The sequence below is a fragment of the Anabrus simplex genome, chromosome 13, assembly GCF_040414725.1.
Source record: "Anabrus simplex isolate iqAnaSimp1 chromosome 13, ASM4041472v1, whole genome shotgun sequence".
Taxonomy (NCBI): domain Eukaryota; kingdom Metazoa; phylum Arthropoda; class Insecta; order Orthoptera; family Tettigoniidae; genus Anabrus; species Anabrus simplex.
The window spans coordinates 101010712-101032949 of NC_090277.1; the positions used below are offsets into that span (position 1 = coordinate 101010712).

The 22238-nt window shown below is 38.2% G+C and overlaps 1 protein-coding gene across 1 annotated transcript; it reads left to right on the forward strand.

Moving 5' to 3' along the window:
- Positions 1-1353: 1353 nt before the first annotated feature.
- On the forward strand, positions 1354-19599 carry LOC136884639 (uncharacterized). The gene is made up of 4 exons (XM_067156865.2): positions 1354-2250; positions 14290-14370; positions 15733-15903; positions 19355-19599. Exons 1-3 carry the CDS (start codon positions 1849-1851, stop codon positions 15841-15843), a joined length of 594 nt encoding a protein of 197 aa, XP_067012966.2. The 5' UTR covers positions 1354-1848; the 3' UTR covers positions 15844-15903; positions 19355-19599.
- The last annotated feature ends 2639 nt before the right edge of the window (positions 19600-22238 follow it).

A 22238-nucleotide genomic window follows, 5' to 3' on the forward strand; every position in this document is an offset into this window, starting at 1 on the left:
TCGGACCTATCCAACCAATGCTCTTGTCACCGTCTCTTTTTGTCATTTAAGGAAGGTGCAAGGAATGAATAATAGTTTTGTCCACTCTCGTACATAGAATGCATTGTTCTGCCATCTTCTTCTTCTTTTCTAGCCTTTTTCAATCCAATGCTGGATATAGGCCTCTTCCATATGCTTCTATTGTCTTCGGTCCTGAGCCACTTGGAACAAGCGTGTTCCAGCCAACAGCTTTATGTCATCGAGCCATCTCTTCTGGGGTCTTCTAATGCCTCTCTTGTGTTCCCATGGTCTCCAGTGAACAATCCTAGAGGTCCACCTCTTGTAGTCTTGTCGAGCTACGTGTCCTGCCCATTGCCATTTTAGTCTTGCTACTCTCTCTAGGATATCTGTTAAATTCGTTCTTCTCTTGATGTCCTCTGAACGGATCTTATCCCTAAGGATGAACCCTAGCATCTGACGCTCCATGGCTCGTTGTGTTTGCTGAAACTTGCAAGCACTTTCCTTCGTCAGTCGTTTCCAGACCGTAAGTAGTAACTGGCAGCACGCACGTATCATAAACCTTGGTCTTCAGATTAATTGGAACATCCTTGTTGGTCAGGATGCATCTTAGTTTTCGGAATGCTATCCAACTCATACCTATTCTGCGAGGAATTTCTGCACGTTGACTGTCTTTTCCAAGTTTTAAATTGTGTCCAAGATAAATGTACTCATCGACAGCTTCTATATATCGGTTTCCCATTTTAAATGGTTGACTGCCTGGGCTTATTTTCGTTTTATTAATGTTCATTTCCAAATCAATCTTAACAGAGGCAGTTTTTAATTCTTGGATCATGCTTTTTAGCTCATCTAGATTTTCACTTATGAGCACAATGTCATCGGCAAAACGCAGGTGGTTCAAATATAACCTGTTGATTTTTATTCCTTTATTATCCCGATGAAGGGTTTTGAATACATCTTCCAAGGCAGGGTTAAATAGCTTTGGAGAGATTGTGTCACCTTGTCAAACTCCTTTGCCAACTGGGATTTTATTGATGATGAGGACTTCGTCCACTCTGACTACCATTGTTGCTTGAACATAAATGTTTTCCAGGAGCTTAATATACCTTGAGTTTATCATGGCATTTTGAAGTGCCTTCATGATTGTCCAAATCTACACTGTCAATTTTTTTTATAAATCAATGAAGGCCAGATGAATCTTGATGTTGTACTTAGTGTTTTTTTTTTTTTTTTTCAAGAAAAAGACGAATAGTCTGTATGTGTTCAACAGTTGAGAAACCTTTACGAAATACCGCTTTCTCGGCAGGTTGACAAAAATCCAGTTCTCTTGTGAAGCGGTTGGTTACAATTTTAGTCAGGAGCTTGTAAAGGTGTGATAAACTCACAGGACGATAGTTCTCTAAATTTTCCGTATCACCTTTTTTGAAGAGAAGCATCACTTCAGCATTTTTCTAATTTTCTGATATTCTTCCAGAGTGCCGCCTCTTAATTCGCCGACGTTGGCCAGCCTTGTTTATTACCGTACTTATGACCTCTTCGGAACCGCGCCATGTTGGATCTCTAACCTATCTTTGAAGAACTGTCAACGGAAGTTTTTTTCCCCTAGGTTCTTCAGATATTTTCTCTGCAGTAGAATGGGCGTTTACCCGATGCGCTGTAGGAGCTTTTATTGTGATGCACGAAAAGGCTATACGCAACAACGTAAATTCGAATGTTAGAGACTGCAGACCAACCGGGAACTCAATTTGCTAGAACGTCGCGGGAGAGCTCTGTACATTGCTCTGGTAAAAAGTTATTATAAATACAAACTGTTCTAGCACGTAAACATTCCGTCTCATCAAAGGTATAGTAATGGAACGACCACGTTATATGTCTAACGAGCTTGTGGATATGCTGCTTATATTTGGAGAGTGTCACCGTAATGATCGACAAGCAGCTACACTTTATGCACAACGGTATCCAGAAAGACGACATCCAGATCGCAGTATGTTCCGGAATGTTGAGAAGAGATTACGCCAGCATGGTTCGCTTCATGTGACAACTCGTCCCTTGAGGACCCGACAAAGGGATCCGAACGAAGTGAATATGGTAAGAGAAGCTATTGCCGCTGAACCTCACACAAGTACTAGAGCTTTGGCACAAACATTGGGAATACATCATGTCAAAGTGCATAGAATTATTAAAGAAGATCGGCGCCTGCAACCAGATGGTCATGCTCATCGCCAAGCTTTCTGCGAGTCGATCGCTAAACAGGTAAGTAACCCAATATGTATTGTCTTGTATTGTTTTGATTTACCAGGTTACGCAAAATCGCCCAATTTAACCTTCAGGGACTTTTCTTTATGGAGCTATTTGCGCTGTCAAATTTTATGCTACGTTGCCTGCAAACGGGGCTGACCTTGTCCATAAACTTGCAGCAACTATCACACTGGCAATGTCGTGAAGAGTGTGAGAGAGCATGATGAGAGTAGTAGCATCGGGTGCAGAAGAGGGAGATGATTATTTTGAACATTTGTTGGGATCAGCCTTAGATTTAGTCCTCCAATTTCCGACATCAAATGAGTTACGTTACTAAATTGTGTGCGGTCTCATTGTGTTGTTGTTGTTCAGCTGGGCGATATGCGTATAGCTGTCATGATTAGATCTCCGATTTTAGACAAAATACTATTTTATTCCTGAAGAGATAAAATTAAGTTGTATTTACACGTTTAATGTATTTATAAGGTTAAAAGGGTGAACCTATAGTTCCTAAATTGATGTTAGAACCTATATTTGCCTGTATTCCTATAATTTCTATATTTTATCCTAAATGAATTCACTTCAGCCATAAAAGTTCTAAAGGATTATAAACAATTGGATGTGTTAGAAGAGGTGAAAGAAAAGATCACCTTTGAGCTATGCCCTGCTAAGGCGCTGCTGCGCATAGAATTTGCAACAAGCTCAATAAAGTGTTTTGGAAGAACTCAGGACTACCAATGCTTTGTGTTGTGGCTAACGTTTCGATTAGCAAAAGTAATGTTGACTGCAATATCTCCTTACGTCTTACACCACAATTCAAGTATAGTCCTGCAACTCTTGTTGATGTTGATGAAATATTGTATTAAGATGTCATTGCCTTATTACTTGCATGCATTTAGAGTTATAATCAATTTAGCAGAATAAAAATGTTACAGGTTTTTTAATTTTCATAAATGCTTATTAAAATACCGGTACTTAACATTGAAGTTGCCTAAAATATATTTTTAGAACCTACTTTTTCATATTTTAGAACCTGTTTTAGGCTCCTAGAATAATAATGTTTGCACCTAAAATTTTGAGGTCTAGTCATGATGTACTTGCTGCCTTCATAACACACAGGCTATACTGTAGAAAGTGCGTCAAGCCTATCCGCTGATCAATTGAGGCAATCTAAGCAAATGTTGCGAGTTGTACTAGTGAATGTAATATGTAAGGATTGAGAGCATTCTCTGGAAAATTGTGGCCATTGAAATACAGACCTTTATTTTTAAGTATGTTGCAAGCTTCTTCTCTAAATTTATCACATCAGGATTCACATAAAGCAGCTGTTATTAAAGTAAAGTGACTCATTGTTTAGGATAGGTATATTATCTTCATACGGTGAGTAATGTAAATTACGGGATCTCCTTGGTAGTAGGGGTTTTAGGTGGTGAGAAATTAAAAGTTACTGAAGAATTTCCCCCTTTTACTTTCTATCTCTTCACTTTCTTTCTCCTCCCACCTGTATTTCACCGGTATCCACTTAGCCCATTTCATACGTATTTATATCACTTATATATTTGCATGTCATACAAATTCCACTTCCCTGTTATAAATTCCTGGTGACAGGCCACCTAGAACCAGTGATCGTGAACTCCGTAGTCCATCAGCTTATACACAGCTAAAAAGTTACTTTATAATTTGAGGTGTATAAGGTGGATATATACATGTAGATACAGATAGTACATTACCAGTAACACAGATGGCATTGCAAAGTAATTAATATTTACCCCAAAAGATGACTCTGTCATCTCTCTCAATTATTGTCAACTTAACTTCTAAGAGGAACAAAAATATATCAAACTCAAATCACAAGATTTCTTTACCAGTGGTGCTGATTATTGTTTTTAAGAGGAAGTAAATACATACATAATCATTATACACCGTTATGCCGTTCAGCGTTCAGTCTGCAAGCCTGTGTGAATTTCCTAAATGTCGCCACAATCCTCGATTTTCAACTAGTGTTGTGGCCTCATTTAGTTCTATACCTCTTATCTTTAAATCGTTAGAAACCGAGTCTAACCATCATCGTCTTGGTCTACCTCTTCTTCTCTTACCCTCCATAGCAGAGTCCATTATTCTCCTAGGTAACCTATATTCCTCCATTCGCCTCACATGACCCCACCACCGAAGCCAGTTTATGCATACAGCTTCATCCATCGAGTTCAGTCCTAAATTAGAGTTTATCTCCTCATTCCGAGTACCATCCTGCCATTGTTCCCAAATGTTTGTACCAGCAATCATTCTTGCTACTTTCATGTCTGTTACTTCTAACTTATGAATAAGATATCCTGAGTCCACCCAGCTTTCGCTCCTGTAAAGCAAAGTTGGTCTGAAAACAGACCGATGTAAAGATAGTTTCATCTGGGAGCTCACTTCCTTCTTACAGAATACTGTTGATCGCAACTGCGAGCTCAGTGCATTAGCTTTACGACATCTTGATTCAATCTCACTTACTATTGCCCCCTTTATGCCGGGCTCAGCTCGCCGGAGAGCGAGGGTCTCAGTGGTGGACCGTTCGCTATCGGCTGCGCAGAAAATTTTAAAGGCAGGGATAGATGAAGGACTAGCGACAAATGAAAGGAGACTAAATTAGGTTTACACATTTATTAAACTAACACTCTTTTAAAGAAAACAATTAAATTAACAAAATCTGGGTTGGATTCTTGAAAAACATCTTCTCCTCGTGCTTTCATTCGTGAGGGATCTCGCTCAAATAAATTTTCAATGATTGTTCTTTTCTGCAATAATAAATATAGAAACCATTAACTTACTGAAAAATTGATTGGAAAACAAAATAATATCTAATATCCTTCTCTTATGATGATAATCCAATTATTAAAATTAAAATCTTCCCTCCTGGGTTTCAATTATTTTCCAAGAAAATGACTATTTTCTCCTCCTTATTTAAATTATTGAAAATTATTTAATTCATTAATTTATGATTAGCAAGTCTTCCCTAGACTTTCCTTTCAACAATTACTTCGTTTATATAATTATTGATTGAATAAACTTCTTCTAATAACTTTTACTTGAACTTATATCACCTTAACTTCCGCTCAATTTTATGCAGAAAGTGACTGTACAACATCTAACAATTAAATCTCGTGACATCAGTCCACGGACGTTGCCTTCTCTTATTCATTTTGAATTAGTAAATTAGGCCCTAATCAACCTTAAATTACGATAAAATCTTCTAAAGATTCAAAATTGATCCAATTACGGACACGCGAAATAATACAAGTCGGTCAAAACTTTGACGCACATAATGAAAATTACCTTCACAAAATCGTACATGAAATATTCCAAAAAACACAGAATAGGATCAAATCTCGCATCACACATTCACACAGGGGTACACGGCGTTATTATAACATTATTTACACGAACACTAACCCATTATTATTAATTTTAGGATTTTACTGCGAATTAGGGAAATCATTCTCCAGATGACACTATCACACACATCCCAGGTATCAATTCAGAGTGTGATAGAATTAAGGTTATCACTTATACAAAGAAATTAACTATACAACGATGTTCAAGGAGTATTTTAAACAGAAATCATCCTAATTTAGCGAATAGAATAATTGTAACACAGGTCAAAATAATAGAATACGCGCTTACGGTACATGAGTTGCGGCATTTATTTTTATTCATCATAATGTCGTGGCTCTCAATTATTCTGCACTGAAGCTCGAAGAAATCATGTCCAGTGACACATCTCTTCCCAAAATTGACTCTAATGGGTGCATAAATTATTACTCAAAATATAATGCCCATCTGCAAGTCATACTCAAATTCATAGCGCAGAAATATACCTATAATTCGTCGATACTCCGTCCGGAGAATTTGCCATGTTCCAGGCTTACTTTACATAAAGTGAGCACACGATAATACTTTCCAAAAATAACTAACATTAAACTCATGACCTTATTAAATCATTTTAGCCCGTAATTAGCTTTAATTATTTTTACTCATTATTATTATTATCATATTCCTGACCGTGCATAATCTCATTCGTAAAGTTGTCGTGTGAAGTTATTCGGATGACTCTAAATAAATTCGAACCCATAAACATGTCGTACAATCATAGAATGAAATTCTACACGAAGAAAAACACTAGAACACTGTCCTAATTTGTTTTAAATAACTTTCAAATTATTTCAAAACTAATCAGAATTAACGCGGGGTTCATTTAATTTTTATCTCACCTGTCTTCTAAATTCTTAGGACAGTTAAGGTCTCTCTCGATGACTCACATTCATTTCTAACTAATAGAGCAAACACACACTCATTCCAAGGGTTCTAACTACCTCTCACCAAAGAAAGAAGAATGAAAAATCAAACTACTGCAAAACTAATAGAAATCCCAAAGGAATAAGTAAGGCTACGTTTACAGATATTTACAAAGATAGAAAGCAATTGAATTCTTAAAGAATACTCATGTGACTGGTGTGAACTGGATTGCGGCTGATGACCTAGCACGTGGTCACATCACCTTCCATCGAACGAAGTCTCGCCCATGTCCGATGCCTTACATGTTTAGTGACTCATGGAGGCGTTGACGATGTACAGGAACTTGCAGTATTCTTCGTGGAGCTGGATAACCATCTTGCCGTAAACTCGAACTCAGGACCTTTCTTCTTTCAAGTTCTTGTAGAAAGCTGAAACTAACAAAAAGTTTTAGAAATAGCCCAGGATTCACTCTCGATGCTTTATAATCTGGCTGAAGACACTTATCTTAGAACAACCCTAAATTAATCGTAGTGAAATTTTTCGAGTGTGTGAATTGCTGTTTATATAGTCCTCGATGCCTTCTCCAATATAAAGTCTTCCGATGAAGCAAACGACGTCCAGTCTCTTCGGTTGCTGCAGTCAGAGTAATGCTCAAATTTAGCGTTCAGAAGTATAAAACCCTCTACCAAATTTTCCTCTGGAATTACCATTAATTTCCTGTCGTAAGACATAGGTGTGTCTCTTAATTACATCTAATTGGTGGATTTGTTGAATTCCAGTGAAGGTTGTCACTTTTATTGGCTGCTCCAGTTTTACGTCACTTGACTTTCCATTTATTGATCGATTGAGATCTGCCTGCTCGCCGTGTCACGTGGTACGCACACATGTGTCTGAAGGCCACATAACAGGAATTCCAGCCTGCTCCCTCGTGCTCTCTGTAGGTCGGGAAAACCGGTTCGCGAAGTGACTAGCTCGTACTGGCACGAAATACGGAATCTCACCCTCTTGCCGATTAAAATAATGTCCCAACACACTGATGAAATAAATCATTTTCTTTCTAATAAAATATTACCACTTTTGAAGGGGACACTATATTACCATCCTGGGAGAACACACAACCTAAATACTTGAAATTATCGACCTGTTCTAGCTTTGTATCACCAATCTGACATTCAATTCTGTTGAATTTCTTACCTACTGACATCAATTTAGTCTTCGAGAGGCTAATTTTCATACCATACTCATTGCACCTATTTTCAAGTTCCAAGATATTACACTGCAGGCTTTCGACACAATCTGCCATTAAGACCAAGTCGTCAGCATAGGCCAGACTGCTTATTACATTTCCACCTAACTGAATCCCTTCCTGCCATTTTATACCATTCAGCAGATGATCCATGTAAACTACGAACAGCAAAGGTGAAAGATGACAGCCTTGTCTAACCCCTGTAAGTACCCTGAACCAAGAACTTATTACAGCATCAATTCTCACTGAAGCCCAATTGTCAACATAAATACCTTTGATTGATTTTTAATAATCTACCTTTAATTCCATCCCCCAGTATGGCGAACATCTTTTCCCTTGGTACCCTGTCATATGCTTTTTCTAGATCTACAAAACATAAACACAACTGCCTATTCCTCTCGTAGCATTTTTCAGTTACCTGGCACATACTGAAAATCTGATCCTGACAGCCTCTCTGTGGTCTGAAACCACACTGGGTTTCGTCCAACTTCCTCTCAATGACTGATCGCACCCTCCCTCCCTCCCAAGATAACAGTGAATACTTTGTCTGGTATACTAATCAATGAGATACCTCGATAGTTGTTGCAATCCTTCCTGTTCCCCTGCTTATAGATAGGTGCAATTACTGCTTTTGTCCAATCTGAAGGTACCTTACCAACCTCCATGCTAATTGTACTACTCTATGAAGCCATTTCATCCTTGCCTTCCCACTATACTTCACCATTTCAGGTCTAATTTCATCTATTCCTGCTGCTGTATGACAATGGAGTTTATTTATCATCCTTTCCACTTCCTCAAGCATAATTTCACCAACATCATTTTCCTCCTCCCCATGAGCTTGGCTGTTTGCATCACCACCAGGATGATTTCCTTTTACATTGAGAAGATGTTCAAAATATTTCCTCCACCTCACCAGTGATTCCCTGGGATCTATTATGAGTTCACCTGAATTACTCAAAACACTGTTCATTTCCTTTTTTCCTCCCTTCCTAAGATTCTTTATATTTGTCCAGAAAGGTTTCCCTGCTGCTTGACCTAGCTTTTCCAGGTTGTTACCAAAATCTTCCCATGACTTCTTTTTGGATTCAACAACTATTTGTTTCTCTCTGTTTCTTACATCTACGTACAAATCCCTGTCTTCTCGGCCCTTGTTTGGAGCTATTTCTGATAAGCCTTCTTTTTAAGTTTACAGGGTGCTCTCACTTCATCATTCCACCAAGATGTTCGTCTTTTCCCATCTTTACACACAGTTGTTCCTAGGCATTCCCTTGCTGTTTCTACTACAGCATCCCTGTATGCCACCCATTCACTTTCTATATCCTGAACCTGCTTACTGTCTGCTGTTTGAAACTTCTCACTACTCATATCCATGTACTTCTGTGTAATTTCCTCACCCTGGAGATTTTCTACCCTTATTCGTTTGCAGACAGATTTCACTTTCTCTACCCTAGGCCTAGAGATACTTAGTTCACTACAGATCAGATAGTGGTCTGTATCATCGAAAAATCCGCAGAAAACTTGCACATTCCTAACAGATTTCCTGAATTCGAAGTCTGTTAAGATATAGTCTATTATGGATCTTGTACCCCTAGCCTCCCATGTGTAGCGGTGAATAGCCTTATGCTTGAAGAATGTATTCGTAACAGCTAAATCCATACTAGCACAGAAGTCCAGCAAATGCTTTCCATTCCCATTAGCTTCCATATCTTCCCCACATTTACCAATCACCCTTTCGTATCCTTCAGTTCTATTCCCCACTCTCGCATTGAAATCGCCCATTAGCACTATTCTATCCTTGCAGTTGACCCTGACCATTATGTCACTCAATGCTTCATAAAACATGTCACCTTCATCCTCATCTGCACCCTCACATGGTGAATACACGGACACAATTCTAGTCCTAATTCCTCCAACTGACAAATCTACACACATCATTCGCTCATTTATGTGTCTAAAAGAAACTATGTTGCGTGCAATGGTATTGCTGATAAAGAACCCTACCCCAGACTCTGCCCTTCCCTTTCTAACACCCGTCAAGTACACTTTATAATCTCTTATCTCTTCCTCGTTATCTCCCCTTACCTGGATATCACTCCTAGCACATCCAAATGCATCCTCTTTGCTGACTCAGCCAGTTCTACTTTCTTTCTTCCATAAGCCCCATTAATATTGATAGCTCCCCATCGAATTCCATTTCTTTCGCCAAGTTGTTTCCAAGGAGTCCCTCGCCTGTCAAATGGGATTGGGACTCCGTTACTCCCATAGGTCCGAGGCTTGCTGAAAATGTTCTGAGCTTGGTATATTCATGAAGCAGGATGCTACCCTGCTTGCACATAGTCCTAGCCGCCTGAGCACAAGGAGGGCCATGACTCAGAATATGTCCGAGATGCCCACTCCCATTCCATAGCAACTGGTATCCCGACTCTCAGGACCACTTACTAGGCCACTCAGCCGTTGCCCATGGTTCACGAACTAGGACGTGACTACAGTAACCCACAAACATGAACCATGAAGTACAACTAGACAAAAACAATCCAGCTCTGATAGTGGTCATTATTGTTATAAGAGGGAGTACAACTAGACGAAAACAATTCAGTCGTATGTCCAGCTCTGTGATAGTGGTGATTATTGTTTTAAGAGGAAGTACAACTAGCCAAAACAATTGAAACTCCTGTTCGGTGCTGCATCCATACTGGTAATTATTATTTTAAGAGGCAGTACAACTACGCAAACAAAAGAAGTCCAACTTCTGTCCCCACCTGTGTCAACTTATAGTGAGTACCCATAAATTCACATCCTGTCTTAGTGATTGCAATATAGATAGATAGATAGATATGGTTTATTTTAACTGGCAAAGTTAGGGACAGGTGTCCCTGTCTTACACTTAACCAGTGAAATACATTAATAACATAAAATAAAAATATTAGAATACTGAAATGGGGAAAAAAGAGACTGAAACAAATTACTATGCTACTGTGCTATCCTACAGTACATAATATATCTATTGTAATACACAATATAAATTAACATTTCACTTCCTAAGAATAATAATAATGGTAATAATACTAATAATATGGATAAACCTACTAATATTTACAATTAATTTGTCCAATTCCAGAAATATATCACATTGATGAATGTTACAGTTTTCGTGTTTTCATTGTGGGTGAAAAACATTACAAAATGGGAATCGGTATAAGGAAAACTATGCAGGGAACCACAGCTGAGTACTCTGTAACACTATTGATGAATTATATAATAATAATAAGAAAGGCCAGGATAAGAAGGAGAAGAGGAAGAAAACTATCGCATTACCAGCTTGTTTCATAGAGATATTTTGAGCACGTACTCCATATGTATAGTGTTGCTCTTCTATTCGTGACATGTTCACCAAAAGTGTACTTCCAACAGCAGGCGCTCAATTAGCAATGCTGTTGCACCTAACCGAACCTAGCCTAACCTGTCACTGTCGGTGGTTTTCGGTGTATCACAGCCTAACCTGTCACTATCAGTGGTTTTCAGTGAATTATAATTGTTTTTGTAAAGGAGCCTAAAGGCCTGTTGGCCGCTTCACAGCCCTAACCTGGAGTCTTACACCCCCAGACCCCCTTTGCTTGTCCCCGGACCAATGGTTTTGTCACTAGCTGGACCTAACCAAACTAGACCAATGCTTTCCGTACTTGCCGGACATACCTCATGCTCATCGAGTTTTGGCCGTGTCACGTCACCTGCATCATATCGGATTTTTAATGTCTCTCTCATGAACCAGCTAGTGAAGTCATAACCCAATTTAGTGCCTGTAGATTGTGTTACATCGTCTCAAACAGCCAAATACCAGACCATTAATTTACACATTTAGCTACCACTATGCGTCCCTTCGAATTATCGGACATGATTGCAAAACTCAACTTTCTAAACACGTCATACATGACATCATATAGACGCATGAACAGCAGCTACGGAGCCTGTGGTCACCCGTGCTCGCGGATCCATGACTTATACCAATCCTTACTGAAAATGTAACTGTTTTTAGGATATATGAAGCCATTTCTTTCCATTTTTGTCTCAGTTAATTTATAATTGTTAGGTTCTTTGGTCTGCCAAAACTAATTTGTGAACAAATACATATATAAATTAGCTGAGAAAAGAGAGTATATGATAACAGAATGATACCTAAAAAACAAACAACTTAATTAAATTTCTTAAATCATGCACATGTATGTTTACACTGTATAAACTAGTCAGTGATTATGAACAAATAGTGAATGTATTAGTCCTCTACTATCACTTTAGTAAATTGTAGGGATTTTTCTGTACTTAGCTGCTGTCATCCATTAACTTCAGGAACTGTGTTTGAATTTGATAAAATCTGAGGATGTTCTTGTAAAACAAAACATGTTTGTTTAATTGTATGTGTTTTTTTTTTTTTACAGGTATGTAAGTGTCATATATTATGTTTTCAACTAGAATGTTCAACAGACTGAAAAATATCTTAAATTACATTAACTAAATCAATACTGGAAAGTATGATTTCCTTCTTAACACAATTTAAAAGGAAGCTAGTTCCTCAGAACAATGTGCAAAACTTAGGGTATCTGCTCAATTATCCATTGAAAACTAACAACATGAAAGGAACCTTTAAAAATTATGTTGTTGGCTCAACAATAGGGAAACAAACATACTCAACAACGTACAGCATGCCAAGTAATAGTCCACAACCTGCAGGGAATAAGATATTTGGTTGTCGTCAGGTGGAACAGTCGGGGCATTTCTTCTTTTGATGTTTTCTTTATATGGGTTTGTTGCAGGAGCAGTATGTAGTCATAATTCTTTTGATGCTCAATGGCCAGAAAGCACAGTACTTCCTCTGTCCTTTGTAATCTGAATTCGGAGTTGGCCTGTCTTCTTGTCCAAGTGAGTAATTTACAAACATCTTCACCTTCACCTTCATTTTCATGATAGGGATGGACAAACTTTGTCATGGAGCAGCTTGTTTCTTATAGAGTTCTATCATTTAACCCCAACTTCGAAAGTTCCCTGTTTTTCCTCTGCCATGAAGTCTGAAGAAGTTGCGAGAGTATATACTTAACCCTTTGACTCACTGTCCGGGGAAACCTAGAGTAATAATTTGCTTGTCAGGTATAGTTGTGGTGTACTTTCACTAAATAATTTATTCTGTAAACACCACTTAAGGTATTGGTTTCAAATTTTGTGACGAGGGAAAATACACTATACTTATTCTAAAATGGTATAATGAGATCAACTAATTACACACAGGAACCTCCCAGTTTGGAATGATACATCAAGAAGCATCCAACATGGTGCAAGTCAATGTTAAATTGCTTGTTGTTAAAATCAGTCTGAATTGCTCGACCTGATGGGGCTCTTATTTTCTGGGTAATGCAGAGAACACAGGACTTCAGCCTGAATCCCCCAATTTATTTCATTTTCGGGATTCATCGGATGAAGATATTTTGATAGCAAATCATACTGCCTCTCGGACATACAAACTGTACACTATTTTTCACTGAATGGGATTCGAAGATAAATTAACATTAGTTGGAATATTATGTAATTACATAGAGGCCCATAGTCCAAAACAAAATTAACTTGAGGATTAAAACTGATAATTATTTTTTGTCCAAGTAGGCCTAATATTTTAAAAGGAGACAGTACCCGAATGAGCATTTCCTGCCCAATGCAATATACCATATTTCGATTTCCCTCAGGTTCATCTTCTGTCCCAGCTGCTTCTCACACCGTTTTTATTATTACATGTACAACTTCAAACTCACTGCCATTGCATTCGTCAGCAATATTGTGCGAATCAAACTGCTCAGACTCTGGGAGTTGCATCCATATTTCATCTTCTTACAGCTGGTTCTGAGGCCGCCTTAACTTCTTCATGTGTATTGTTGATACGAATTTTATTTTCCATGTAGGCTATAACAAGGTCAATGGTAGTTCCAGTATCAGCTGCTCTGTCAAATAATTAATGACAGCCCTGAACTGGATCTGTATCTGTGCCACTTCAGACAGAGCTTAACCAGTGTTCACTTTGTAATGTGAAATATCCAGGATGTCTATATAAAATAAATATTTAATATGATGGTTGAATTTATGGATAAAATAACTGTTACAGTAGAAAATAAATTTGTTATCCTGGTGAATTAACACTTGTACCGACTTAAATTTTCCTGTCAACTTTTCTATCTGTAAGAAGGTTACAACATTGGAAATTAGTACTTCAGCACCCCCCTCCACTGTGTCTCTCTGTCCATCTATCTGCTTAGTTACCTTCTTGCTTGTTTAAACATCTGTAAGCATGTACTTAATGAACACGTTGTGGCTTAATACCTGAAAACATAAAATATGAAATGAATGTAGTTGTGAAATTCAGTATTCATTACTATTTAAATGGCTGCTTATATCTGTGTACCATGTCTCTAATTTTCCTTTCAAATATATTATTGGCCTACTTAGATCTTTTAGCTGATATATTCTCTTATCACTATCCTATTTTTTTCCAGGTTTCTGAAAACACCCACAGAATGGAGGAAAAAGATGGAATAAAGTGTGAACCCGAATGGTCTTCAGAAGACTCCAATTTGGTAAGTTAGTCTTGCTGTTGTGAAATAATACATAGATACTTAAGATTAACTTTTCATTCTGTGACCACAAAATTGTTAGTAAAATTGTTATAAAATTTACAAACCTACTATCAACATTTCAAGTAAATTGCTCTTTTGTTTCTCAGTTATTGAATTAATTGGTGCAGTACTAAAACATTCTGTTAGCACATTTTTTGTGTTATAATCCATTTCAATCTGTAATGTATATACCTGCAAGATTTCAAGCCTGTCAAAACTTCAACAGTCTGGAAAACTGAACTATGTTAGAATTGAAAAGAAATTGCTTCCACTTTAGCAGACACTATAATTTACTCTTGGCTTTTAGGTAGAGTGATTTTTGTTGTCATTTGGAACATAGCAACTTTTTGAATGAAGAGAAACCTTGTTTATTTTTGTAATAATTTAGTTGGCTTTATAGTAGTTTTAGTGAACATTCCTAAATGTTTAGTTCATTTATGACCGAGCGAGTTGGCCATGTGCTTAGGGGTGCGCAGCTGTGCGGTTGTATTTGGGACATAGTGGGTTTGAACCCCACTGTCACCAGCCCTGAAGATGGCTTTCGTTGGTTTCATGTTATCACACCAGGCAAACGATTGGGCTGTACCTTAATTGAGGCCGTGGCTGCTTCCTCCCTACTCCTTAACCTTTTTCTATCTCTTTGTTGCCATAAGACCTATCTGTGTCGGTGCAACATAAAGAAAACTGTAAAAATAAATTTAATGTTTGCTGTGGGTATCCATAGGGCTTTTATCTTCAAGGGAGGCAAACATATTTAGGTAATAATTAAGTCTGATGAAATATTAAATGTGAGGAAAACAAGCAAATTGGCTGTGTAGTTAGGGTCGCATAACTGTGAGCTTGCATTCAATCTACAGCGGGTTCGAATATCATCAGCAGCAGCTCTAGATGGTTTTCTGTTACATCAGCAAATGCTGGGGCTGTATCTTAATTAAGGCTGCTACCTTACCAATCCTAGCCCTTCCCGTCCTTGCCTCACAGAAAATCTTTGATGCGTTAGGGCAACTTTAAACCACTAACAAATAAATTTACAGTACCATGAGCTGATTCTTTTTTTACCTTACTATACATATTGCCCTATGCAGTGACAAGGTTTGTATTCATATTTCAATTGCACTCCTGTCACCAGCATTTGGAAAGGTGTGGGAATCCAACTGACAAGCCCACCTCCACACTGAGATAAAATGCTGGTTATTTCATGATTGCATGAAGAGCTTGAATGATCAAAGGCTTTTCACAGTTCATGAAACTAAATTATGATTCCCTTTCAGGAACTTCATTTTTTATGAACATTTTGTACATTGCTGTCTGTACTGTTTACAGGAAGGTGAGAACAGTGAAGAACATGAGCCACTACCACAAGTGTGGGTTAAACAGGAGATCAAGCTGGAACATCACGACCCATTACAGAACGTTACTGAGTCGACTAACTAGCAGGGATTACAGTCAGAGAACATGCTAGATTAACCAGACGAGTGCGTAGAAGAAAGTGAGGTGAGAATTTTTCCTTTTGATATTTTTAGATATGTTACAATGTTTCATAACACATTGCTGACCAGGTGCTCCTCACACTGCCCATCCCCTGTGCCCAGCCATTTCCTGAGCAACTTAATCCGAAAACGCATGTGTAGAATCAAGTGAGCGTGGCTTCACTAACCTTGTATTGATTGTGATAACATTTACTGAAAACTTCCTGCAGGAGTCCTAATAATGTTCTCTGGTGTGGTAAGTTGTGTAGCAATGATCTCGGTGAAGGAGCACACAGCAACGTATACAGATTTCAGGTTTTTTGAAGGGTGTATATCTTTGTCATCACTACTCACACTTTCATCAGAAGAGGTTTCAATATCGAACTCATGTTCTTCAACATTACTGGGGCATTCCGAATATTAATAATAATATTAATAATAATAATAATACCATACCTGCCAACTTTCCCGATTTAGGCGGGAGACTCCCGATTTTCGACAGTTTTTCCCGCCTCCCGATTATTCTATCTTTTCTCCCGATTTTAGCTTATTTTTAGTGAATTTCCGACATTTGTTTTCAAATCCCGCCATTTCAGCTTTCTTACGCCAGTGGCCGGAAATCCTTCGCCCATTGGCCGCTTTCAAACGAAATATCGACGTTTATTAATGCGAGAAATGTGCGCGAATGTGCGATGTTTATTGAAACCTGTATATCGCGACGCGTATATCGACTGTCAATCTCTCGTTCTCGCGTGCTATGTTCGTGTTCGTTCACATCAGTCTGGTCGATTCCATCCTCTTTGGTCGATTCTAGAGACTAGTCGCGTTATTAGTAATTTAGTGACAACTTCAATGATAACGACTGGTGTCTTTCTAGAGATTTTAGGAGCCATTTGGAGACAATTATGACTAATTTTAATTTATCTCAATATAAATAAGATAGCAGTTTTGCCTGTACATTGCTCAGAATTTTCAAAAAATGATATTTCCGTGCCAGTCGTGACCATAGGAACGTACGTACGCAGGCTCACCACGAGAAAACGGCTGAAGAGAATTTAATGAAAATCGGTATATAATGTCGGGGAACAAGTCGCTACAATCTAGGCTATAAATAATTTTATTCACGCTGAGTGAAATGGTAGTTTAGGGGAAGGCCTAAAATTTAATTCTCAAATATTTGTTATTATTGCCCCCAGCGATAAATACTACATAACTAAAGTTAAATATTTTTAAATTTCCTATCATTTATGTATGATGAATTTTTACTGTACCAGCTACGATAAGACATATTCATGAATATGGATTTTTTTTGCTAAGTCCATATCAGTGCCGAGGTACGAGAAAATGGCGAACAGAATTTTATCTAAAGTCAGGGAATAAGGAACTACAGTCTATGCTATAAATAGTTTTATTCACTCTGTTCGAAATGGTAGTTTAGGGGAAGATGCCGAAAATTTATTTTTTAATTACCTATCCTAGTGGTCATATTGAAAAGTACTACATAACGAAAGTTACAGAGAATGCAATTTCTGATTATTTATGTCTTATTCAGTTTTACAAGAGACAGTTCTCATGAATGATTCGCATTGAAACTGACTTGAGCAAATTATCACAAAAATAATTTATTCTATTATCACCACCTGTTCAATACAAGCCACATACTACGTGGATGAAATTTACATAATACTATATACACTTCTCAGGGACATATTTCGCCCGTTGTTAAGGGCATCATCAGCCTGGAGGTAACCTTAAGGTCAAATGTCTGAAACATTATCTATTCATACATGGATTACAATGAAAAGTATGTTACACATGAATGAGAAAAAAGTCGTGAAGGAACGATCGCTGAATAATAACACAAGAGGGAGTCATGAAAGAAAGGACGAATCACTTTACATTAGATGCTGTAATATCACAGATTCGGAAGAGAACTAAAGTGAAGGTCTCCAATATAGAAAGCCCATAAAATTGATCAACAATAACATTACATTGACCATTGTTGTTGTGATGTGCTTTGTGTATTCTGCTGCCATTTATCTACGATAGATGGAATTACTGCTGCATTTCGAGTATAACAGCCTGCCTGAATATTGGCGGGAAGAAGCTGGGGAGTGGGGAGTTAGATCACTTTCTTTAGCATGGCATCCTGTGGTTCATAAATTTTCTGATACTACTGGTACGTAACACACTGGATCACCATAGTATTCCACCTATTCGATCCCTACTCCGAGGTAGTGATTTGAATGAGCAATGTGACACTTAAACGGAATAATTACACAGTAGTGTTTACGGCTGTCTGCAGCCTGGTCGTTCGAGCTCTGAAACTTCGAACTGTTAGATTGACACCGTAGTACTTTTCGCTAAAAGTGAGAAAATGTTCTGTTTTCATTTTATCGAATATTTCTTATGAAAGCATTGCTTTTAATCGTGATATTCAAACTGGCATCATTGTAATGACATGTTGCCTTCAGTTGGGGAAACTATAAGGACAGTCTTTCTGAGAATTCCATAGGGAAGGAGGGTACATCAGCTAGTTATTTGATCTTCGCATAATCACGCGGGCGCTTGATGCAATATATTAATCTATGCATTTGCTAAGTAATGGCATCTAAGTGCATGACTGATTCACACATGTGGAGCATGAGTTAATACTATTTTCGGTAGGCTTATCAGAGACTGATCATCTCACTCACATACTTCCTGTGAGGGAATAGAGATGTGTAATTTTTAGCCTTGTATCCTCGTATAGCAACAGTCGGGCTTTGAGACAATAAGTGTTGTAAATATATCGTAGTTCTGTATTGCGCAAGACATGTAGAATAAGCAATTTTGACCAATTGTATCTCCTGATTTCTCCTGATTTTTACTGATTTTCAAATCAAAATCTCCTGATTTTTGTTTTTGTAAAGTTGGCAGGTATGTAATACGAAAGAGGATAGAGTACAAAATAGAAGCTTGGGGAAACAACAGCCACATCACAAGAAAATAGATTAATCTGACACGTCAGTGATACGTGCATTATTTTTTGGAATTTTATGAAGGGAAGAAATTCATTTCGCTGCAAAGGAATGTAATACACCGGTATTGCAAATATTAAAGGAAGAATTATCATTGATTTGATTAGAATATGCTTTGAAATTACAGACTTTTCAAACTTGAGTGATTTTGAAACAGATTACAAGTACCAGGAAAAGAGAATTACTTCATGCTCTGTACTGTCAGACTGTCTTTCTTTGCAATCTTTGTTCCCTCCTTGGCCTAATACTAGTTCCTGCTCCTAACATGTGTATGTCACGTTGTGCCTTCAGGTATTGTCTTTGTACTTCTTGTCAACACCTTAGTCTGCAGGAACGGATTGGAAATGTAAACTAATCAATTCAGGAATGGCTCATGAAATGGGTAATAGATCATTTTTTGCTCTATATATATTTCCAATAATACAGCTTGGTTTATTATCTCATTCTGCTTTTCAGGGAACAAGAGCTGCTAGTCTCTGATGTACAAGTACCATCACAGACTATGGAAATGAAATATTGCTACAGACAATATCCTACTTGCCTAGAACTGCAACATTTGCAAGAAGCCCCTTGATATTGAAAACCATTTATCCTGCTGTTCAATCTGTGAGAAGGCATTTGCCAAAACGTACAGAGTTGAGACTCTCTTTACAACATAAACTGCTTGTGATTTGTTGTGATTGATTCAAAACAAATAGTTAGATTCAAACACACCTTGTGATGAATGTATCTTTCATTGTTGAGGGTGTAATAAGTTGTTTATGCACCATCACAGCCTTGCCACACAATTAGGTCCTCATACAGGAGATAAAAGATTGAAGTGAGCTGTGTGTTTCAGAAGATCTCCCCCCAAAACACCAGTTGCTGAATCATTGGAAGTTGGACATAGGAGATGAACCGTATGGTGCGTTGTACATGTGATTTTCTGGAGATGTAGCAGATGAAGCAAACTGGGAGGTGTTCACTGCTCTCAGTGCTTTTCGAACAGTTATAAAAATTAAGTGGACACTTGTATGGAAGAATCAAAGTTTATATTTCTCATACTGTGCTATGGTCTTTTACCTGTATTTTCAAATATAATTTTGTTTGTACTTTTCAGATTTTTGCCTCATACTTCTTTCTTATCTTTAATTATATTAAAATCAGAAGTTTGTTTAGCTCAATATATGTCTGTCTGTCTGATTAAGACTTGAGCGAAAACCAGCTTCGCAGAATTTCTTGAATATGTGTATATAAGTCCAGGGATAGTCAGGTTTTATATGCAAATGCGCAGCCTATTTCCAGTCATATGACTGTCAGGAAAGGAATGAATGAAACCTTCAACAAGACGGGAGGATAGGAATTGTGCCAGCTGCCGTCTCACTCCTCTGGGGCAATTATTAATGACTTAAAGGTGAAGGGAAATGATATTGGAGTGGATGTCCGGAATGAGTGATGACAGAGCAGAGAAAAATTGCCCCCCCTCCACTTTGTCCAGCACAAATCTCGCATGAAGTGACTGAGATTTGAATGACGGAACCCAGTTGTCAGAGGCTGGCGCACTGCTGCATGAGCCATAGAGGCTCAATATTTGTCAGTTTAAGACAGCAGGGAAAACCAGCTTAGCAGAATTTCTTCTTGAATATTTGTATAACAGTCCAGGAATAGTCAGGTTTTATATATATATCTGTAGTGTAGCAAGACAGGAATTGATAAATTTATCAAGAAATACTGTATATGAAGGACCCGTATAAAATGTATACAAGGCTGTCATCAACACTGTCGAGGCATTTCTCACCTTGAGACAGTCTTAAGTTGTAGGGAATGGGTATGAATGCTCTTCCATTGCTTTGCAAGAAATGCATTGTATTTATTCTTTCACATCTGTTGCTCTACCAATTCGGGTGTGGTGGGCTTTCGAGTATGCTTGTTCAACTGTTGGTTTTTGATCTTTGCCCAGTATGGATGCATTTTTTCAGGTGTAGCTCCATTCCTTCCTCCTACTAGGGGGTAAATTTCTTCTTCAGTGGCTTTTCCTCGAGCAACTACAGACTTTCTTCAGTATCTGCCCCACAGCCTTGTCTGGTTTGTAAGTCTGTCAGTCCCAGTTCTTATTGTTCGGCAGCCATGTGGTATGGACTGTTTGTTTGTTTTGCCAGCGAGTGAACAGGGGTTTGGTGTGTTGGGAGACATTCTTGTCACATGATCATACAATGCTGTGCTCCTTCGTCTGGGAGTAAAGCTCTGAATTGTGATGTCTACAGCACTTCACATCTTCCAGTAATGGGGCTAGAATATTTCTACAAATTATTCTCACTCCGACTTCCAATTTTTCAGTCACACCTTTTCTATTCAGTGACAAACACTCCATGACATACAAGGTTTCTGGGTGGATGACTTTTTTGTAATGTTCAAGCTTCAAAAGTATATCGGTATAGACCAGACTACATAAGTTGTGTGTCTGAATGTAGTAAGGGTGTAAACATGTTGGGGTTGTTCATCTTGCCATGTGGCCTTGAGAGAACAAACCAACAATAGCAAATGTGTCAAAACATTTATGAGCCGCATACTTTGCCATGCATCTCGCCGTTTACCAGAAATCAAATTGGTTTGATATTTCAAGATGCAGGTGCCTGGAACTCACGTTGTGATTGGTTTTCACAAGGTCATGTCGTCCTCTATATGCAATGATGCATTGCTGTCATATTCATAGTCATGTAGTGTCGTAACTGTGTACCCTTGGATAAGAGGTGATTAAAAAGCGATACTTTCTGTGAAACTGCTAAATGGAATTAGCGTTGCAATTCTTTTTTTTTTTTTGCTAAGGGCTTTATGTCGCACCGACACAGATAGGTCTTACGGCGACGATGGGATAGGAAAGGCCTAGGAGTTGGAAGGAAGCGGCCGTGGCCTTAATTAAGGTACAGCCCCAGCATTTGCCTGGTGTGAAAATGGGAAACCATGGAAAACCATCTTCAGGGCTGCCGATAGTGGGATTCGAACCTACTATCTCCCGGATGCAAGCTCACAGCCGCACGCCTCTACGCGCACGGCCAACTCGCCCGGTCGTTGCAATTCTTACCACAACAGATGCATTCAAGATAAATGTTGAAAAGATGTTGTAGCCAACTGTAGTGCCACAGGTAACTGTGATGAATAGTTGTCTCTATTGGCTTGCATTTCTTTCGTTCTGTTTACTCATCCATGTAATTAAGGAAAAATGAAACTAGAAATTGAGTGAATATGTAAATTAAATGTAATATAATTTAATTATCAGGTGCAATGATATAACCTTACACCCTATAATCTCTTCAATAGATACATCAAGTTTTTCAAAATAATAGAACAATTAATGATTACG